Source organism: Onthophagus taurus, chromosome 7 (assembly GCF_036711975.1).
Source record: "Onthophagus taurus isolate NC chromosome 7, IU_Otau_3.0, whole genome shotgun sequence".
In the NCBI taxonomy this organism is placed as follows: domain Eukaryota; kingdom Metazoa; phylum Arthropoda; class Insecta; order Coleoptera; family Scarabaeidae; genus Onthophagus; species Onthophagus taurus.
Genome location: NC_091972.1, coordinates 2,141,693 through 2,164,097, shown reverse-complemented (window position 1 = coordinate 2,164,097; position 22,405 = coordinate 2,141,693). Strand labels below are relative to the sequence as shown.

Sequence of the window (22,405 nt, the reverse complement as noted above, 5' to 3'; positions counted from 1 at the left end):
TGCTAGTGTAAAACTAGAACTAACACTAGACCTAGAACTAGAATCATTCGGATTTAGCCGTCTTTAGAGACGTGCGGCTAAACCCAAATGATTCTAGTTCTAGGTATAGTATTAGTTCTACATAGTAATAGTGCTAGTGTAAAACTAGAACTAACACTAGACCTAGAACTAGAATCATTCGGATTTAGCCGTCTTTAGAGACGTGCGGCTAAACCCAAATGATTCTAGTTCTAGGTATAGTATTAGTTCTACATAGCAATAGTGCTAGTGTAAAACTAGCACTATCACTAGAACTAACACAATACCTAGAACTAGAATCATTCGGGTTTAGCCGTCTTTAGAGACGTGCGGCTAAACCCAAATGATTCTAGTTCTAGGTATAGTATTAGTTCTACATAGTAATAGTGCTAGTGTAAAACTAGAACTAACACTAGACCTAGAACTAGAATCATTCGGATTTAGCCGTCTTTAGAGACGTGCGGCTAAACCCAAATGATTCTAGTTCTAGGTATAGTATTAGTTCTACATAGTAATAGTGCTAGTGTAAAACTAGAACTAACACTCGGGTCTTCAGACGCACGGCTAAACCCGAAACTTTCTATTTCTAGGTCTAGTGTTAGTTCTAGTTTTAATTTGCACGTTACGTATCATTTATCGAATCATATGAATTATTTCACTATGTATGCATTTATCGAGACATTTGGAATTGATTTTGTTGATACTTTAAAGAAATCATGCATCAATTAGAACGGCAACAACACTGGATGTGATGTTGAGACTCTTACTTTAGCGTTGTTCGGAATCTTTGAAATGTTTTTTGCTAAAATGATCTCAGGTATTCCTACTGTATATTAGTATTAGTCCCAAAATTGTGACTAAAATTTTTAAATACGTCAATGTCCTAAATGTTACAACTAAATAATTCCAGAAGTATTATTTGATAAACTATTTGACAGCAATTTTTTAAATATAACTTTTTCATTACCAGACAAAACATTTTTAAAATCCGATCTTTTCTTTTCAGTTATTAACGTATCCTCTATGAATTATTCCTTAAACTTACTTGGATTCATACCGTTCGCTGCAGAAGTTTCCGAACAAATAACACAAAAAGCTGTTTCACACCAGCAACTTCAGTTCTTATGAATATTGAATGTAAATGGACTTCAGGATATTTTCTTGATTAAATCTTGGAAATGGTACTCTTTTTCGAGTTTATTTAATAAAAAACTTATCTACAAATGGATTTGGTGAAGGGGCAAGTTGAAGTTATAACTAATCTTTCCTCAATTAATCTTCAACACGTTTTCTGTGATCTTCTTTTCAACCACATTACTAAATATTTATTTTGGAACTCTTGCATAATTTTTAATAATGCTCACTGATATAAAAGTGATGAATTCTTCTGTTGGATGTCGCGAGAGTTAATTATTAATAGTGGTAACATTAATAATATAATGCTATAATAATCAGCCATTCTTTTAAAGCATTTCGGTTAATTAAGAAATTGTAAAGGAATATATTCACCTCATTCATAATACTACATGAGTATCTGCAAGTTCAATGTTATTCATGTTATGCTGTTTCTTGAATTTTTCAAACCAATCGTACCTTGCCAAGAATTCTCCATCATTGTTAGATTTGTCCATTATTATTCAAATATTCAAAAAGAGCCATTGTTTTTTTATATTTAAAAGAAGTTATGCGAAAATATTTATCCTTTTTGTATCATTTTTAGGAAGAAGAACTTCGTGCAAGCGGGGACCCTAAATTTCAACATTTAAGCGAAGAACTTCACGTGGAAATTAGCGCCTTCGCGACGCCTGCAGAAGCTCACGCTCGAATCGCGTACGCGCTGGCGGAAGTGAGACGATTTTTGGTACCGGTAAGTTATAACTAACTTGGTTCCCACGATATTAAGAAGGTTTTCGCGGAGCAAGTTTCCAGTTCGTTCCAAACCTAAACAAGACGTGCTCCTTATGAAAACATCCCCGTAATTATACGATGAGAGAGGCGCGTCGCGATGTCCTTATTAAAAGTAAACTTTCGCATCCGCGACTTTCCTAATTCAATTCGGCGAAAACGCGAAGCCAGTTCTAAACTCGCGTTTGGTTAGGTTACATTTCCTTAGATATGTTTACATTTACAACTTTAAAATTGTCTTGTTTTTAAAACTCCAATAAAAGAAAAAAGGACTACTTTGTTGTGAAATTTCTAAGCAAATTAGAGTGAAATTTTCATAACACCCTCATGCATATGCAAATACTAATTGTCTCTAAAATAAATTAAACCCCGCAACTCAGCATAGAGATCTGCTGTAGATCTATGTTGATTATAAAGATGGAAAAATGTAAAACGTAAAATAGAGGGAATGGCGAAAAAGGATAAGTTCTTTATTCCTGGTGACAGTATTTCCAAGAACATCTAAGCGACCGGACGCATCGCATGCTCATAGCATGAATTCCTAATGTGCTCGGAGTGCAATACATTGTTTGGTTGACATTGCTACGTTCAATAGTCTAAGCATTTAAGGACTTTGTTATAAATCTATTTTAATAGATTTGTTATTTTAAATTTGTTCAACCGAATTCGTAATATTCAAATAAATTATTCATGATAAAAAATATTTTATCCTTATTTATAGACAAACATTTTTCCAACCGCATTCAAAAAAAAGGAACAATACATTGGAAATGGAAGTTGTGGCTTAACAAGTGTACACGTTGCGGCCAAAACACAATTAAACACTTTGGATACGCCACATAAATTGGACACTATCCATCACTACAACGTGGCCGCCGGTAATTTTGTCGGTGTATGCAGATCGAAACAATGGTTTTTCGAGTTTGAGCGTAACGCAACTTGTCACAGACACGTTTAAACGAAACAGCAAATTAAATGAAATCTAAATTTTTAACGAGCAATTGTACGTCGAGGGAAAGAAAACCTAAGAAAGTCTCTCAGAAGTAGTTGCTTGGAAAGCTAATTAAAATTACTGTAATTGTTGGGAGACTTGTTGAGTCTGAACCGCTGAAGATGGCAGCTGTTTCAAGATTTAATTTGAACGGGTCACGGCATCTAATTTCTTCCATTAATTATTCTTTAATTTTAAACTTTCACGCGGCGGTAGGAAGGACAATTTACGTTCGCAAGTACGTTAAATAACGTTTAACCATCTGCTTACTTTACAGGTTTCACGTCTCGAAGTTGAGCATAATTGAAACGAAACTTCCAAGTTTACACATACACACACACATAAAGTAGACACACTAAGTTAAATCAACGCCTCAGTCGACACAAAGAACACAAACTAACCAAAGCGTATTTCGACTACACTTCAAACTTGGGAGGTATTCGCATTTAGTACGGAATTAGTGCTACTGTTCTAAATCATTATGCATGAGAATTGAGATATCTAATTTACATCTGTAATTCGAAATCAGTCCGTGCTGTTTCTCGGTAAAGTCAAATATCGATTACTTACTGGCATTGTTGTTGTTCATTTCGTTACCTCAAATTAGCAAATCGTGTTTAATTTGTTTTAGAAGTGATGGATTCTAAATTAAATAATGCAAGTTCTGAGATTTTTAACCCTTTTTGTCCCAAGAAGTCAAAAATTTTGAAACTTTGTGACAGAATTCAAACGCTATCAAAATACACTCAGTCAATCTAAGTGTCAAAAAAGATGGTAATTCAAAAATTCCTGGAAGTTGTGTTTATTGAAATTAAGAAATGAAACTTATTTTAAATTGAAGCTTAAAGCTTTCTGTTTAAATTGATGTATAATAATTGTTGGGTTGAACTAGAAAAATATTGAGAAAAAGAGTATTGAGTTAAAACTTACATTTTCGTATAACCTAAAAGTGTCAAAAAAGATGCTAATTTAAAAATTCATGGAAGCCGTATTGATTGACATAAAGGAATGAGACTTATTCTTAATTAAAGCTTAAAGCTTTCTCTTTAAAATTATGTATAATAATTGTTGGGTTGGATTGGAAAAATATTGAGAAAAAAAATATTGAAACAAACCTTACATTTTCGTATAACCTAAAAGTGTCAAAAAAGATGCTAATTTAAAAATTCCTGGAAGCCGTACTTATTGAAATTAAGGAATGAAACTTGTTTTAAATTAAAGCTCAAAGCTTTTTGTTTAAAATGATGTATAATAATTGTTGGGTTGGATTGGAAAAATATTGAGAAAAAAAATTTTGAAATAAAAGTTACATTTTCGTATAACCTAAGAGTGTCAAAAAAGATGCTAATTTAAAAATTCCTGGAAGCCGTATTTATTGAAATTAAGAAATGAAACTTATTTTAAATTAAAGCTCAAAGGTTGCTCCTTAAAATGATGTATAATAATTGTTGGGTTGGATTGGAAAAATATTGAGGAAAAAAATGTTGAAACAAAACATATTTTCGTATAACCTAAAAGTGTCAAAAAAGATGCTAATTTAAAAATTCCTGGAAGCCGTATTTATTGAAATTAAGGAATCAAACTTATTTTAAATTAAAGCTCAAAGCTTTTTCTTTAAAATGATGTATAATAATTGTTGGGTTGAATTGGAAAAATATTGAGGAAAAAAATGTTGAAACAAAACATATTTTCGTATAACCTAAAAGTGTCAAAAAAGATGCTAATTTAAAAATTCCTGGAAGCCGTATTTATTGATATTAAGAAATGAAACTTATTTTAAATTAAAGCTCAAAGCTTTCTCTTTAAAATGATGTATAATAATTGTTGGGTTGGATTGGAAAAATATTGAGAAAAAAAATGTTGAAACAAAACTTATATTTTCGTATAACCTAAAAATGTCAAAAAAGATGCTAATTTAAAAATTCATGGAAGCCGTATTTATTGAAATTAAGGAATGAAACTTGTTTTAAATTAAAGCTCAAAGCTTTCTCTTTAAAATGATGTATAATAATTGTTGGGTTGGATTGGAAAAATATTGAGAAAAAAAATGTTGAAACAAAACTTGTATTTTGGTATAACCTAAAAGTGTCAAAAAAGATGCTAATTTAAAAATTCCTGGAAGCCGTATTTATTGAAATTAAGAAATGAAACTTATTTTAAATTAAAGTTCAAAGCTTTCTCTTTAAAATAATGTGTAATAATTATTGGGTTGGATTGGAAAAATATTGAGAAAAAAAATGTTGAAACAAAACTTATATTTTCGTATAACCTAAAAATGTCAAAAAAGATGCTAATTCAAAAATTCCTGGAAGCTGTGTTTATTGAAATTAAGAAATGAAACTTATTTTAAATTAAAGCTCAAAGCTTTCTCTTTAAAATGATGTATAATAATTGTTGGGTTTTATTGGAAAAATATTGAGAAAAAAAATGTTGAAACAAAACTTACATTTTCGTATAACCTAAAAGTGTCAAAAAAGATGCTAATTTAAAAATTCCTGGAAGCCGTATTTATTGATATTAAGAAATGAAACTTATTTTAAATTAAAGCTCAAAGCTTTCTCTTTAAAATGATGTATAATAATAGTTGGGTTGGATTGGAAAAATATTGAGAAAAAAAATGTTGAAACAAAACTTATATTTTCGTATAACCTAAAAGTGTCAAAAAAGATGCTAATTTAAAAATTCATGGAAGCCGTATTTATTGAAATTAAGGAAAGAATCTTATGCTGAATTAAAGCTCAAAGCTTTCTCTTTAATATGATGTATAATAATAGTTGGGTTGGATTGGAAAAATATTGAGAAAAAAAATGTTGAAACAAAACTTGTATTTTCGTATAACCTAAAAGTGTCAAAAAAGATGCTAATTTAAATATTCATGGATGCCGTATTGATTGAAATAAAGGAATGAGATTTATTCTTAATTAAAGCTCAAAGCTTTCTCTTTAAAATGATGTATAATAATTGTTGGGTTGGATTGGAAAAATATTGAGGAAAAAAATGTTGAAACAAAACATATTTTCGTATAACCTAAAAGTGTCAAAAAAGATGCTAATTTAAAAATTCCTGGAAGCCGTATTTATTGATATTAAGAAATGAAACTTATTTTAAATTAAAGCTCAAAGCTTTCTCTTTAAAATGATGTATAATAATTGTTGGGTTGGATTGGAAAAATATTGAGACAAAAAATGTTGAAACAAAACTTATATTTTCGTATAACCTAAAAATGTCAAAAAAGATGCTAATTTAAAAATTCATGGAAGCCGTATTTATTGAAATTAAGGAATGAAACTTGTTTTAAATTAAAGCTCAAAGCTTTCTCTTTAAAATGATGTATAATAATTGTTGGGTTGGATTGGAAAAATATTGAGAAAAAAAATGTTGAAACAAAACTTGTATTTTGGTATAACCTAAAAGTGTCAAAAAAGATGCTAATTTAAAAATTCCTGGAAGCCGTATTTATTGAAATTAAGAAATGAAACTTATTTTAAATTAAAGCTCAAAGGTTGCTCCTTAAAATGATGTATCATAATTGTTGGGTTGGATTGGAAAAATATTGAGAAAAAAAATGTTGAAACAAAACTTACATTTTCGTATAACCTAAAAATGTCAAAAAAGATGCTAATTTAAAAATTCATGAAAGCCGTGTTTATTGAAATTAAGGAATGAAACTTATTTTAAATTAAAGCTCAAAGCTTTCTCTTTAAAATGATGTATAATAATTGTTGGGTTGGATTGGAAAAATATTGAGAAAAAAAATATTGAAACAAAACTTACATTTTCGTATAACCTATAAGTGTAAAAAATATGCTAATTTAAAAATTCCTGGAAGCCGTATTTATTGAAATTAAGGAATGAAACTTATTTTAAATTAAAGCTCAAAGCTTTCTCTTTAAAATGATGTATAATAATTGTTGGGTTGGATTGGAAAAATATTGAGAATAATAATGTTGAAATAAAACTTACATTTAAAAGAGTCAAAAAAGATGCTAATTTAAAAATTCCTGGAAGCCGTGTTTATTGAAATTAAGGAATGAGACTTATTTTAAATTAAAGCTCAATGCTTTCTTTTTAAAATGATCTGGATCTGGATCTTCTAACTTCACATCTAGATGAATAAGTTTAAATATACCTAAAAACCCTACAGTAGTGCGAATTGTGTCGTTTTTTATACAGATTCTTTCTTGTATAGTAGAAAGTACCAACAGCTCTAAATGCGCCGAATAGATGACTACAGTTGAGTATTTGAAATTACCGGTACTTTAAAGTACTGTCGGAACACAAAGGGTTAATCGATTGAAATGTAATGATTCAGCAATAGAAATTAGGAACGAAGTAATTATCTAGATGTTATTCTGAACTGCATCGAGAACGTCCAAGCAACAACTATCTAAGATCGGTGAAGAAAAAGAAGAAGATCTTGAACTGATTTATCTGATCTCTATTGCACTTATGAGTTATGTTGTATTAGTAACTATAAGAACTCTTCCTTTTCATTAAAAAACACTATTTTATCATTTTGATTCAATTTGAATGAGACCTTCAAGAAATATTCTTCTAATGTTACAGCAAAAGGAATTGAATATAACCCCTTAATTTAGAAAACTTGTTGATTACATAAACAAGTCTTTTCAAGATGTAAATTTATGTATTTAGTATTTGCTTGATGGAATTCGGTTGTACGTAACGTAATGGTATCCAATAACTATCCGGAGGCCGAATCAATTTGTAAACACCTAATGTACGGTCGGACCAATGACAGAGAGCTTCAGGCAATCTAATCATATGTTAATGTCACTAAATTGGTTCTATGTCCTTTGTACCGCACTAGCACAACAGTTTACCAGCCTTCATTCAATTTCGAATTATAATTTCCGTTCAATAAAATATTTCCGTAATTCGAAAATTACCAATAAATTAATTATTATAATTACACGTCGATTGCACGGTTTGCGTAACAACATCTATGGTTGCTTTGTTAGTAAAGCTTTTGATTGGCCACACTGTGGCAACAAGCGTATAAAACTTTGTAGACACGGTTTAATTATTCAGGACGAACTTCCTTCCTACACCGCGCAACTTTACGAGAACGAAATTAACGTTTAAACCGAGAGAACTTCAAATCACTTCCATTACATAAATTTATAAAGCGGTAATAATAACAAAGTTCTTCACGTTGGGCTGCAATATTAACTGAAGGAAAAGATTTTGAAATCATGCCCCAAAAACCATCGATACTACCCAATCAAGTCATCCTTAAGTGCTTCGTAAACGAAATTCGAACCCTCTCAACCTCTCAAACTTCACCCTCCATCAAGAATACAAGGGAAAATATAAAGTCCCGTGCGATTTGTTTTAATAACTCTTAAAATTGGTTCCGTAAATTTGATCTATTATATGAGGGAGAATAATCATATAATAGGATAATAACTCAATAGGGATTTTTACGTAGGGTATAAAAAATTTGGTAGTTGTTCTTCTCTGTTGGAATCATCAATCATCCTGCTGAATGAACTCCAACCGTCACGCTAAGAAAAGGTCAAAACGAAAGGGGAACCAGAAAAAGTACGCTAATGGCTTCGATGGTAATTTAGTTACGGACCCATTATCGGAACTCACGATGACATATGTGTCACACGTACGAAAAGAACATCCCCATAAATTGAATGATTAATGATTTTAAACATTTAATTTTAAGGATAACCATTTTTTTTTAATGTTAAATGAATGCTAAGTGACCCAACAAATAGATTTCACAATCTAGATGCATTTCCGTAGTCTTTTTTCCCGTACAGTCCAAGTTCGTAAGTTCACAAGGAAAGAGCTTCTGCGAGTCTGATACGGCGGATGTGAGGGCGCTGCCGTAGATTACCCGTTTATCTGAAAACGTATTTCGCGAAACCACCGCTGAGGGCACTATTACCGGTTTCGGAGGATTATCGTTATGCACTCGCGGTCGGCCAAACCGCAAGCTCTGTTCCACGTTCACGTTGCTATACCTTATTTATTCAAGATTTCCTCTTAGAAAGTTCCCCCCTAGCGGTTTCATCCTATCCCATTTGTTCAATACAATTTTCATTTTCTTAGGAAATTTTTACACTCAACCAAAACCATTCACGTTAAGTATTCGCAATTTAACAAAATAGAAAAGTATGTATAGGTACAGGGTGGTGTCATAAAGAAATGTTAAAAGGCACTTATATTTTAACCTTCCAGCGGACGTGTTGTCATAAAATTTATGACAATTTTCGGTTCAATAATATATCTCCTTATAATTATGTTATTTGAAAAGATTTAACGCTAAAGTATTCATGTAACTTATATGAATACTTGTGTGTATGTATTTTGAACATAATGAAAAACAAAAATGTAAAAAATATATATTGACGCTGTCTTTATGGCAAAAAAAAGGTATAAAATACAAAAATTTACACATTAATTGCTGATTTATAAGGCCGTATTTATATTATCAGATGTATTAAGGGATAGACAGGTTTTGGGTCATACATGAAGATTTGAGAAATTTTTTTCATCTTTTCAATATTTCAATCTGTTCGATTTTTCGCTAGTTTATGAAAATATTCAATATATTCAAAAGCTTCAGACGGCTAAACCTGAACGTTTCTAGTTCTAATGTTAGTTCTAGTGACAGTGGTAGGTAGTGCTAGTTAACATAAGATATCTATGTTGCATATTCTAATTAAACTAAAACTAGAACTAACACTAGACCTAGAACTAGAAATTTATTATTATATTCGTAATTTTTATAAAATAACCTTTAAAATGAGTCCAAACATGACGCACTTATCTCAAAAACCAAAAAAGTTAGAATAAAAAGCATTAAACCCGAAGTTAGCAACAATAAAGATAGCAATTTAATTGTTAAATATTAATACCAACCTTAATTTTTGATTTTTTTTTATTATATTTTCGTTTTTGTGACAAGTTTCAAGACATTTTATAAAAATTAAGAATATATCAAAATGACGTTGACATTTCAAACCGGAAGTTGACCATAACTTCATTAATATTGAAGATAAATATGTCGTGTTTGTACTCATTTTAAAGGTTTTTTAATGAAGATTGCAAATATGTCAAAAATTGAGGTTGACATTTTAAACCTGAAGTTAGTTGTCATATAATAAACAAATGGACAACTTCATGGTGTTATTTCATGATGCATTCTTTATTAAAAGACCTTTAAAATGAGTTCAAATATGATACATTTCTCTCAAAAAAACAAAAAAGAGAATAAAAAACATTAACCCTGAATGTTTTTAGTTCTAGGTGTAGTGTTAGTTCTAGTTTTACATTAGCACTATCACTAGAATTAACACAAGACCTAGAATTCGAATCAGTCATCTTGAGAGACGTGGTGCTAAATCCGAATGTTACTAGTTCCAGATCTAGTGTTAGTTCTGCTTTTCTTTCAATAGAAATATACCACAATCTAATGTTAAACAACAAAACGTCAATTTTAAATTTATTATATTCGTAATCTTTATAAAATAACCTTTAAAATGAGTCCAAACATGACGCACTTATCTCAAAAACCAAAAAAATTAGAATAAAAAACATTAAACCCGAAGTTAGCAACAATAAAGATAGCAATTTAATTTTTAAATATTAACACGAACCTTAATTTTTGATTTTTTTTATTATATTTTCGTTTTTGTAACAAATTTTAAGACATTTTATAAAAATTAAGAATATATCAAAATGACGTTGACATTTCAAACCGGAACTTGCTTATATCTCGAATAATATTGGAATTAAACGTATCATGTTTAGGCTCATTTTAAAGGATTTTTCACAACGATTACAAATATGTCAAAATTGACGTTGACATTTCTAACCGGAAGTTGACCATAACTTCATTAATATTGAAGATAAATGTGTCGTGTTTGTATTCATTTTAAAGGTTTTTTAATGAAGATTACAAATATGTCAAAATTGAGGTTGACATTTTAAACCTGAAGTTAGTTGTCATATAATAGACAAATGGACAACTTCATGGTGTTATTTCATGATGTATTGTTTATTAAAAGACCTTTAAAATGAGTTCAAATATGATACATTTCTCTCAAAAAAACAAAAAAGAGAATAAAAAACATTAACCCTGAATGTTTTTAGTTCTAGGTGTAGTGTTAGTTCTAGTTTTACATTAGCACGATCACTAGAACTAATACAAGACCTAGAACTAGAATCATTCGTCTTGAGAGACGTGGTGCCAAATCCGAATGTTTCTAATTCTAGATCTAGTGTTAGTTCTACTTTTCTTTCAATAAAAATATACCACAATCTAACCTTAAACAACAAAACGTCAACTTTAAATTTATTATTATATTCGTAATCTTTATAAAATAACCTTTAAAATGAATCCAAACATGACGCACTTATCTTAAAAACCAAAAAAGTTAGAATAAAAAACATTATACCCGAAGTTAGCAACAATGAAGATAGCAATTTAATTTTTAAATATTAATACCAACCTTAATTTTTGATTTTTTTTATTATATTTTCGTTCTTGTGACAAGTTTTAAGACATTTTATAAAAATTAAAAATATATCAAAATGACGTTGACATTTCAAACCGGAACTTGCTTATATCTCGAATGATATTGGAATTAAACGTATCACGTGTCAAAATTGACGTTGACATTTCTAACCGGAAGTTGACCATAACTTCATTAATATTGAAGATAAATATGTCGTGTTTGTACTCATTTTAAAGGTTTTTTAATGAAGATTACAAATATGTCAAAAATTGAGGTTGACATTTTAAACCTGAAGTTAGTTGTCATATAATAAACAAATGGACAACTTCATGGCGTTATTTCATGATGCATTCTTTATTAAAAGACCTTTAAAATTAGTTCAAATACGATACATTTCTCTCAAAAAAACAAAAAAGAGAATAAAAAACATTAACCCTGAATGTTTTTAGTTCTAGGTGTAGTGTTAGTTCTAGTTTTACATTAGCACTATCACTAGAATTAACACAAGACCTAGAATTCGAATCAGTCATCTTGAGAGACGTGGTGCTAAATCCGAATGTTTCTAGTTCTAGATCTAGTGTTAGTTCTACTTTTCTTTCAATTAAAATATACCACAATCTAACGTTAAACAACAAAACGTCAACTTTAAATTTATTATTATATTCGTAATCTTTATAAAATAACCTTTAAAATGAATCCAAACATGACGCACTTATCTTAAAAACCAAAAAAGTTAGAATAAAAAACATTATACCCGAAGTTAGCAACAATGAAGATAGCAATTTAATTTTTAAATATTAATACCAACCTTAATTTTTGATTTTTTTTATTATATTTTCGTTTTTGTGACAAATTTTAAGACATTTTATAAAAATTAAGAATATATCAAAATGACGTCAACGTCATCTTTCAAAGGATTTTTTCACGACGATTACAAATATGTCAAAATTGACGTTGACATTTCTAACTGGAAATTGACCATAACTTCATTAATATTGAAGATAAATATGTCGTGTTTGTATTCATTTTAAAGGTTTTTTAATGAAGATTACAAATATGTCAAAAATTGAGGTTGACATTTTAAACCTGAAGTTAGTTGTCATATAATAGACAAATGGAGAACTTCATGGTGTTATTTCATGATGTATTCTTTATTAAAAAATAAAGAAATAGGTAACTTCATTAATGTTCAAGATAAATATGTCGTGTTTGTATTCATTTTAAAGGTTTTTTAATGAAGATTACAAATATGTATGTCAAAATTGAGGTTGACATTTTAAACCTGAAGTTAGTTGTCATATAATAGACAAATGGACAACTTCATGGTGTTATTTCATGATGTATTCTTTATTAAAAAATAAAGAAATAGGTATGTAGCAGTTGATAACACCGTAACACTTGAAAATAGAAATTTGAATTGACAATTAGAAACTGTCAAAACACAAAATGTATTCACCTGAAAAAAATGTTTCATGTGCACCTCCCAAAATAAGAGAAATTGCTCAGAGTTCAATGTCCTTATCATTGTGAACCTTGTATTCGATGCTAAGAACGTGTTTAAACATTCATAGACAAAAATTGTCACATTGACAACTAGAAAAATTAATGACCCAATGTCACCAACTTGAACTGGTTCCATAAAATGTTACTAAAATCTCATTACAGCATCGGATGCTGTAAGGAGTCTCATTACAGCACCCGTTTGAGTAGCGCCCGCTCGAAAGTTAAATAAATTAAAGAACAACATTAATGTTTCAACGAAACTTGAGATTAAGATAAGACACACGCGTTGAAATGAGATAGATGATGGAAGCTAAACATTTGAGCCACTACCTCGGCTTCTTAAGAGATATTGATGTGGAAGAAAAATCTTTTCTTATTGTTTTGTGTAGTACTTGAACTACTGCTTCGGCAACAGGGCTACCTCGGCTTGTATGATATATTAATATTAACGAGAAACCTTCTCTAATTGCTTTATAATACATGAGCTACTCGTAACAAATGACGTTTTTGCAAACCACAATATATGCTGTTAATTATTTAATTTAGAGCGAAAAATAATGAAAATGTCCTACCTGTACGAAATGAATAATAATATAGTTGTTGAGTGAAAAGTGAAATAGACGGTTTTGAAACTTTACGAAACTGAACGAAATCAAAATAAACTTACTTTGACGGTTACGAACTACAATGGTGGTTCAGTAAGCGCTCGGAAAAACACCGCTATCAAGTTGTAGCGTAGTTTGTCGGAGACGGAAGGGTAGCGATACAGTGCATCGCTCCCCTGCTGCGTAGTTGAAAACTGGAAACCACCAAAACCCCCCTGTTTAATTCCAACTTCCCCACGACGCGCCGCCCAAGACCGAAGCAAGTTAGTTCTGAGACCCATTTGTTTAAAATTAATTCACGAATCGAGAGAATATCGTAGTCGTCCCGATAACCCCACGTTCTCTACCTTCGGTTTTATCGGAAACGGACACCATGAATTATCAAGCTATGTTCAAGAGCTTTTCTCTAAAGAATTATTACAATTTCAATGTTGAAAATCGGTTTCATATTATTATACTATGTCACAGTTAAAAGATCTCTTCGGTTAATATTCGAAAAGAAAGGGCTAACAAAGTACCGAAGAACAAAGCCAGGTTCGAGTCGCGTTCCTATCGACACATAGACATTTGCGGCGTGCTCTGATTTTATTAAACAACAAAGAAAATTCGATATCGTAACACGCTCGCCTTCGCAACGTCGTTTCATGTACTAAATCGAAAATTTTCCGGTGGCGCTTTTTCGGTTTCGCGAAACCCGCGTCGGCAGGTAATAAAAATATACGAGAATATCTCAATGTCGGTGTAAAAATAAACAATATTTGAGGCACGGAAATTCCATCAGACGGAAATCGCCTCCGGAAGCCTCAAACCGTCGATATAAAATAATAGCGTCCGTCTTTTCACAGTTTTGGGATATATTTTATATCAGAATTTACTGTATAGGAAGTAGAGAAATTCCGCATTGGAATTTATATTGTATTGTAATATTAAATTTATTATTAGATGTAATACTACAACAAATTAAATTAATTTGTAAGCATATATTTGTTTGAGGATTAATTACACTCCACATCAAAGTCCTTTTAATGTGTCGCTGTGGTAATTTCATTAAGTAAATCAACACACTGATTTAGTTGTATTTTTCTGGATATATTTGAAAATTTTAAACCGTGTGTAATTTGCTATTTTAGGTATTAATTTGATAAATAAATGTTTAATGAGTATTTAATTTGTATTTAACAACGTGCCCAATTCGTTATCGGCTTATTATTTTTCGGGGCATAAATTTTCTACATTGTCATCACGAATTAATATTTTTTTTTCAAAGGAAAATTGAATACCACCACGGGATAATTTAACGTGCGAGTGGCCACTTTGTGTTTGCAAATTACCAGTTTTAAATTTAATTTATTTTGTGCGCGCCATTTTAATCGATACTTTCAGTTAAATTTACTAATTAATTTTGAAGTGTTTAAAATAAATGGTTACAACACTTGTGTTGATAAAAAGTCAATAAATCTGAAGAAATAACTTTGTTGTTGATAGTTTAAAAATAAACTAATATAAAATGAGACCGTTGAAATTCCGTAGCAATATTTCAAAATCCGTCTGCTCTTAAATGTACTAATATCCGAAAGTAATATTCTTCAGCAAAGCGTTTCAGCTTCGCTGTTTCAATTTATAAATTAATGATTTAGCCATACGTCTCTTAAGACGGTTAAACCCAAACGATTCTAGTTCTACTATACATATAATCTAATATACAGGGTGATTTATAACATACGGAGCAGACTAAAAGAGTAGGTACTGGAGGTAAAACTGAAGAGATTTTCTTAATAATGTTTTGTTAAAAACTTAATAGTTACATAGATATCGCATGTTAATTTTTTAAATAATTTAACGTCCATTTTTGAGAACCGCTGATATTCAGTAAAGAATAATTAAAATACTTGTCCGTTGCTAAGTAACCAAATCAACGGGATTGGCAGCAATAAAAACATGGTATCAGCAGTTCTCAATAAACAAACACCACCGCTTGAGCGTTTTAACAAATTTTTAAATAGCCGTAACTGCTATGTTATAAAGATTTTATTATTTTTATTAATTATGCATTGTTTAAGTAACCCCGAAATATTCGCAGTTTGAATTTAAGCGTAGTGTAATACCGTATATGGTAAGAAATGCTCGGCCATTACTTCAACTTTAACTTTCTATATCTTTGTGATTATTAAGTTGTGGTCAAAATTTATTAGAAAAATATCTTCAATTTGGCTCCTAGTACCTACCCTTTTAGTCTGTTCCGTATGTTATAAATCACCCTGTATACATATTAATATATGTATAGGTACTTTTCTAATATGTATATTTAATAGTTCAACTACGTCAACAAAAATATAGAACAATCTAGCGCTGAATAACACAATTCAAACTAGAACTAACACTAGACCTAGAACTAGAAAGTTTCGGGTTTAGCCATGCGTCCTTAAACCCGAATGATTCTAGTTTTTGATCTAGCACTGAACAACAATTAAAACTAGAACTAACACTAGACCTAGAACTAGAAAGTTTCGGCTAGCACTATTAGTACTATTACTATGTAGAACTAGAAATAACTAACTTTAGAGACGTGCGGCTAAACCCAAATAATTCTAGTTATAGGTATAGTGTTAGTTCTAGTTTTACACTTGTACTGTCACTAGAACTAACATTAGACCTAGAACTAGAAAGATTTGGGTTTAGCCGTACGTCTCTTAAGACGGCTAAACCCGAATGATTCTAGTTTTTGATCTAGCACTGCACAACAATTAAAACTAGAACTAACACTAGACCTAGAACTAAAAGTTTCGGCTAGCACTATTAGTACTATTACTATATAGAACTAACACTATACCTATAACTAGAATCATTCGGGTTTAGCCCCACGTCTCTAAAGACGGCTAAACCCGAATGATTCTAGTTCTAGGTATAGTGTTAGTTCTAGTTTTACACTTGCACTATCACTAGAACTAACATTAGACCTAGAACTAGAAACATTTAGGTTTAGCCGTACGTCTCTTAAGACGGTTAAACCCGAATGATTCTAGTTTTTGACCTAGCACTGCACAACAATTAAAACTAGAACTAACACTAGACCTAGAACTAGAAAGTTTCGGCTAGCACTATTAGTACTATTACTATATAGAACTAACACTATACCTATAACTAGAATCATTCGGGTTTAGCCCCACGTCTTTAAAGACGGCTAAACCCGAATGATTCTAGTTCTAGGTATAGTGTTAGTTCTAGTTTTACACTTGCACTGTCACTAGAACTAACATTAGACCTAGAACTAGAAACATTTGGGTTTAGCCGTACGTCTCTTAAGACGGCTAAACCCGAATGATTCTAGTTTTTGATCTAGCACTGCACAACAATTAAAACTAGAACTAACACTAGACCTAGAACTAGAAAGTTTCGGCTAGCACTATTAGTACTATTACTATATAGAACTAACACTATACCTATAACTAGAATTATTTGGGTTTAGCCCCACGTCTCTAAAGACGGCTAAACCCGAATGATTCTAGTTCTAGGTATAGTGTTAGTTCTAGTTTTACACTTGCACTGTCACTAGAACTAACATTAGACCTAGAACTAGAAACATTTGGGTTTAGCCGTACGTCTCTTAAGACGGCACAACTCTAATGATTCTAGTTCTTGGTCTAGCGCTGCACAACAATTGGACCGCGTTATGCATCACTTGACTAAGCGACAAATGATTAATGTTGAGAAAAACGGCATTTTCGTTTTCATCTCTGCAAAAAATCGCAGAAAATTGCATGGTGCCTGTCCATTTTTATCACAGAACACTGATGACAGCTATCACAAGTACAGAGGACATACAGAGTGTTTCTGTAAATCGTGGCATAAATCTAATCACTAAAACTGGAGACAAAATGATGACGATTCGTGTAAAAATTTTTGAAGACAATAATCTAGAGTTTGGTTTTGTACTTTTAAACTGGTTTTTATTTCATATAGAATTTAAGTCTAACCAGTTTCGGCCCTTGGCCATCTTCAGATACCTACAAATAGATTAACGTCTCTCATCTTATCCATTTTACAAACAAGTTTCTTAATATTTCTTTTTGTTTTGTTAAAAAAGATTACAACATATCAAAGTCGAAATCAGATTATTAGTTACTAATTTACAAAATTAAAGTTTAAAAAGTAGTAAAATGAAATTAAGGACGAAGTGTTACAAGTTTACAGTTTTTTAACGAAAGAAATTTTAAGAAACTTGGGAAAAATTCAATAATTATCATGTTGCTTAAAAATCGACGATTTCTTTTAATCTATGATAAATGACCCAAAAAAACACGTTAAGTGCGGAAAAGTGATTAACACTAGATTAACTTCAGTTATAAAACTTTTATTATATGATAACTAACTTCAAGTTTAAAATGCCAACCTCAATTTTGACATATTTGTTATCTTCATTAAAAATCCTTTAAAATGAGTACAAACATGACATATTTATCTTCATTATTAATAAAGTTATGATCAACTTCCGGTTAAGAATGTCAATGTCAATTTTGACATATTTGTAATCGTCGTGAAAAATCCTTTAAAATGAGTCCAAACAAGATATGTTTAATTCCAATATTACTCGAGATATAAGCAACTTCCGATATGAAATGTCAAAGTCATTTTGACATATTCTTAATTTTTATAAAATGTCTTAATATTTGCCACAAAAACAAAAATATAATAAAAAAAAATAAAAAATTAAGGTTGGTATTAATATTTAAAAATAAATTGCTATCTTCATTGTTGCTAACTTCGGGTTTAACGTTTTTTATTCTAACTTTTTTAATGAAGAATTAAAGGTTTTTTAATGAAGATGACAAATATGTCAAAATTGACGTTTCAAACCAGAAGTGATTGTATTTCCATTAATATTAAAGTTAAATATGTCGAGTTTGGACTCATTTTAAAGGATTTTTTATGAAGTTGACAAATATGTCAAAATTAAAAGTTGAAACTTTTTGGTTTTTTGAGATAAATGCATCACCTTTGGACACATTTTAAAGGTTTATAATAAAGAATACATCATGAAAGAACACCACGAAGTTGTCCATTCGTCTATTATATGATAACTAACTTTAGGTTTAAAATGTCAACTTCAATTTTGATATATTTGTAATCTTCATTAAAAATCTTTTAAAATGAGTACAAACACGTTAATATTTAACATTAATATTTAAAAATTAAATTGTATCTTCATTGTTGCTAACTTCGGGTTTAACGTTTTTTATTCTAACTTTTTTGTTTTGTGAGATAAGTGAGATAAGTCATCTTTGGGTTCATTTTAAAGGTTTTTTAATGAAGATGATAAATATGTCAAAATTGACGTTGACGTTTCAAACCGGAAGTGATTGTATTTCCATTAATATTAAAGTTAAATATGTCGAGTTTGGACTCATTTTAAAGGATTTTTTATGAAGTTGACAAATATGTCAAAATTAAAAGTTCAAACTTTTAGGCTCTTTGAGATAAATGCATCATGTTTGGACACATTTTAAAATTTTTTTAATAAAAATGCATCATGAAAGAACATATTTGTTCTTCATTAAAAATCCTTTAAAATGAGTACAAACACGATATATTTATCTTCAATATTAATGAAGTTATGGTCAACTTCCGGTTAAGCATGTCAACGTCAATTTTAACATATTTGTAATCGTCGTGAAAAATCCAATATTACTCGAGATATAAGCTACTTCCGGTTTAAAATGTCAATGTCATTTTGACATACATATTCTTAATTTTTATAAAATGTGTTAAAATTTGTCACAAAAACGGAAATGTAATAAAAAGAATCAAGAATTAAGGTTGGTATTAATATTTAAAAATTAAATTGCTAACTTCAGGTTTAATGTTTTTTTTTGTCTAACTTTTTTGTTTTTTGAGATAAGTGCGTCATCCTTGGGCTCATTTTAAAGGATTTTTAATGAAGATAACAAATATGTCAAAATTGACGTTGACGTTTCAAACAGGAAGTGATTGTATTTTCATTAATATTAAAGTTAAATATGTCGAGTTTGGACTCATTTTAAAGGATTTTTAATGAAGTTGACAAATATGTAAAAATTAAAAGTTGAAAGTTTGAAGTTTGAAACTTTTTTGTTTTTTGAGATAAATGCGTCAAGTGTGAACTAACTTTAAAGGTTATTTTATGAAGATTACGAATGTAATAATAAAATTCGTCTCTTAAGACGGGTAAACTCGAATGATTCTAGTTGTTGTTCTAGCGCTACACAACAATTAAACCTATAACTAGAAAGTTTCGTGTTTAATAATAAGAGCGTTGAAATAGATGAGCATTTTAAAATAAATGGTTATACTTAACTTGATAAAAAGTCAATCTGAAGAAATAACTTTGTTGTTGATAGCTTAAAAATAAACTAATATAAAAGAAGATCGTTGAAATTCCGGAGCAATATTTCAAAATCCGTCCGCTCTTAAATGTACTAATATCCGAAAGTAATATTCTTCAGCGAAGCGTTTCAGCTTCGCTGTTTGGCCGTAGGAATGCGGTTTATTAAACTCAAATACAAGGCTGCTGCTGGTGTTGTGGACAGTTCATACCAACTTCCTCGAGTCCACGGGTTCTCTATGACATAGGAGGCTCCAGCAAATAACGGAATGGGTTTTTCTGCTTCGTTGTTTTGTCAAAGAAATTCTCTCGTAGAGCAGAGCTACAAGGCACATATCTACTACCGCCAGCTGTTTCCGCTACCTTGGTTCAACAATTCGACATTAAATTTTTTTCAAATACGAGATTAATGTCTAAAAATTTTTAACGACATTTTAACGAGTATTGTATTATCAATAAAGATACTCTATACGAAAAATTTTCACTCATGAGAAAAATCGTAAATTGTAAACCGATTTATAAAGTATGATGAACATAAATTTGAGCTAATATCTAGATATAAGGTCAGCTGTTTTCGAATCGTTCGAGCACCAAAATTACGATTACAGATACAAACAACCGTCTATTCATAACTAGTTCGTAAATTAAAGCAGCAACTTACTACGGTGCAGTATAAATCAGCAAACTTTCAATATTTAACTAACAACTCCCATAAATCCCACCACCGGTAAACAACTTGTCCTACCATTTCGGCCAGTACTAAATCCAGAGATACCCACGCAAGTTAAAGTAAATATGAGATTATTTATCATGAAACTCAGTGAATTTCCACCATTTTTTTTTTGAAAAACAGCATTTCCCTACGTGGAAAAGGATAACTATGAAATCTTCACCATATTTTAGCAGCTGGAGGTCGTTTTGGAACGGGGTGCACTTCGCCCTGATTACGACCCTATGGTAAATGACGCGGCAACGTGCAACAGATAGTAAGCTTGCGAGGTGGCGCATCCGAGTTTACATAATGGAATGATGATGCATCCAGAGAGTATACTGTACATTAAGGCCGAATTAAGGCGGATGGTCCTAGCGGAAATGGATATCAACTGTAGGTCATGAAAACTAACTGTGTATATTTCCCCAGTTGACATTTGACATTACATCTAAACGATTTTAACGACCAAATTAAAAGCAAAAATCTTAATCTTAAATCTAACTTACAACATTTCTTCGTCAAGGTAAATGAAGAGGTTTAATGAAATACCTTTATCTGATTGATTCGGAAAGATTTCGTCCATCACTCGAATCCGCAAGCAATCACCCTTTTCCGATTTGCAATTTAAATAATGATCGCAGCTCCCCCAATCGAAATAAAGCGAATACGCGGCCATTTCGCTCTCGGTAAAATCTTTCAGCGATTGTCGTAGAATGAATTAACGCCTCTTCAACCGCGCTACTTTCAATTCGCGGGGAAATCTTTAATTTACTATCCAATTTAAAATTCAATCGTTATTTCTTATTAGAGCGGTCGCAGCATTTGCAGAGGCGAATTCACGGAATTCGTTGCACGTTCCACCGTCTAAATAACTAATGCAAGCTATACACCGCCGGTTCCTGAGGCGGTATTGCCTTTTTCTAGGCGTTCGTTACGGAAATCGTGCAAAAAAGCTTACCCGCTCCGGGTTCGCCGTTGAAGGAACTTCCCATGACGACGGAGAATGCAATTTTTCACCTGCTACCTTCGAATTTTTAATCGAAACTGAACCTATTAATCAACCCGTTACGGTTTACCTGGAATTCGAATCTCGCGATCGATATCTCTTTGATGAAATTCCAAAACCATAATTGATGCGAAACCTAAGAAACGTTTAACCTAATTTAATCGATAAAAAAACATTTTATCTACAACTATTGAATTATCTATTCGTTATTCATTTGATTTTTGACGGGTAATGACACGCATTAGGCCGCGTTTATATTGGCGAGCGATTAGCGATGAGCGTTGTATTTAAAAATTCAAGTACATACCTGCAAATGCAACAGTGCTGTGTATATTAAACCAATGCGATGTGCGTTACATTTGCATTTAAGACGACTTGAATTATGAGCGATAGATACAAGCGGTCGCAGCACGTATTGAGGTTATGTGACTAGTTGTTTTGAAGTTTTTCGCAAAAATGTGTTCAAAAGCAAAATTTTCGAATAGTTGTCGTGAAATATTAATTTCGGAAGTGCAAACAAAACCGGTACTATGGAATGATCAACACCCAGATTACAAAAAAACGGAGATAACAAGAAAGTTATGGGGAGATGTTGGCACATGTATTGGATTATCAGGTTAGTCAAAAAACACTTAAATGTACAGAGTGTCCCAATTTCGATATCCGCATAGGCCATCTCCGAAACTAAAAGAGATAGAAAAAAAGTAGCTTACATGTCATGATCTCGTTTTTCGAGAAAATGCTAATGCCGAAAACTCCGAACAGCTATCGTCTTTTGTTTTCGCCCTATCGGCAAAAACTGAAAATTTTGC

At 31.0% G+C, this 22,405-nt stretch overlaps 1 protein-coding gene across 3 annotated transcripts in view; it reads left to right on the top strand.

Moving 5' to 3' along the window:
• LOC111421286 (KH domain-containing, RNA-binding, signal transduction-associated protein 2-like) overlaps window positions 1–22,405 on the top strand; it is a 249,709-nt gene that overhangs the window by 184,716 nt on the left and 42,588 nt on the right. For all 3 annotated transcript variants that reach the window (XM_071197442.1, XM_071197441.1, XM_071197439.1), the window contains one exon: window positions 1,739–1,885. In XM_071197442.1, the coding sequence (XP_071053543.1) occupies window positions 1,739–1,885 (147 nt within the window). The remainder of the gene's footprint in view (window positions 1–1,738; window positions 1,886–22,405) is intronic.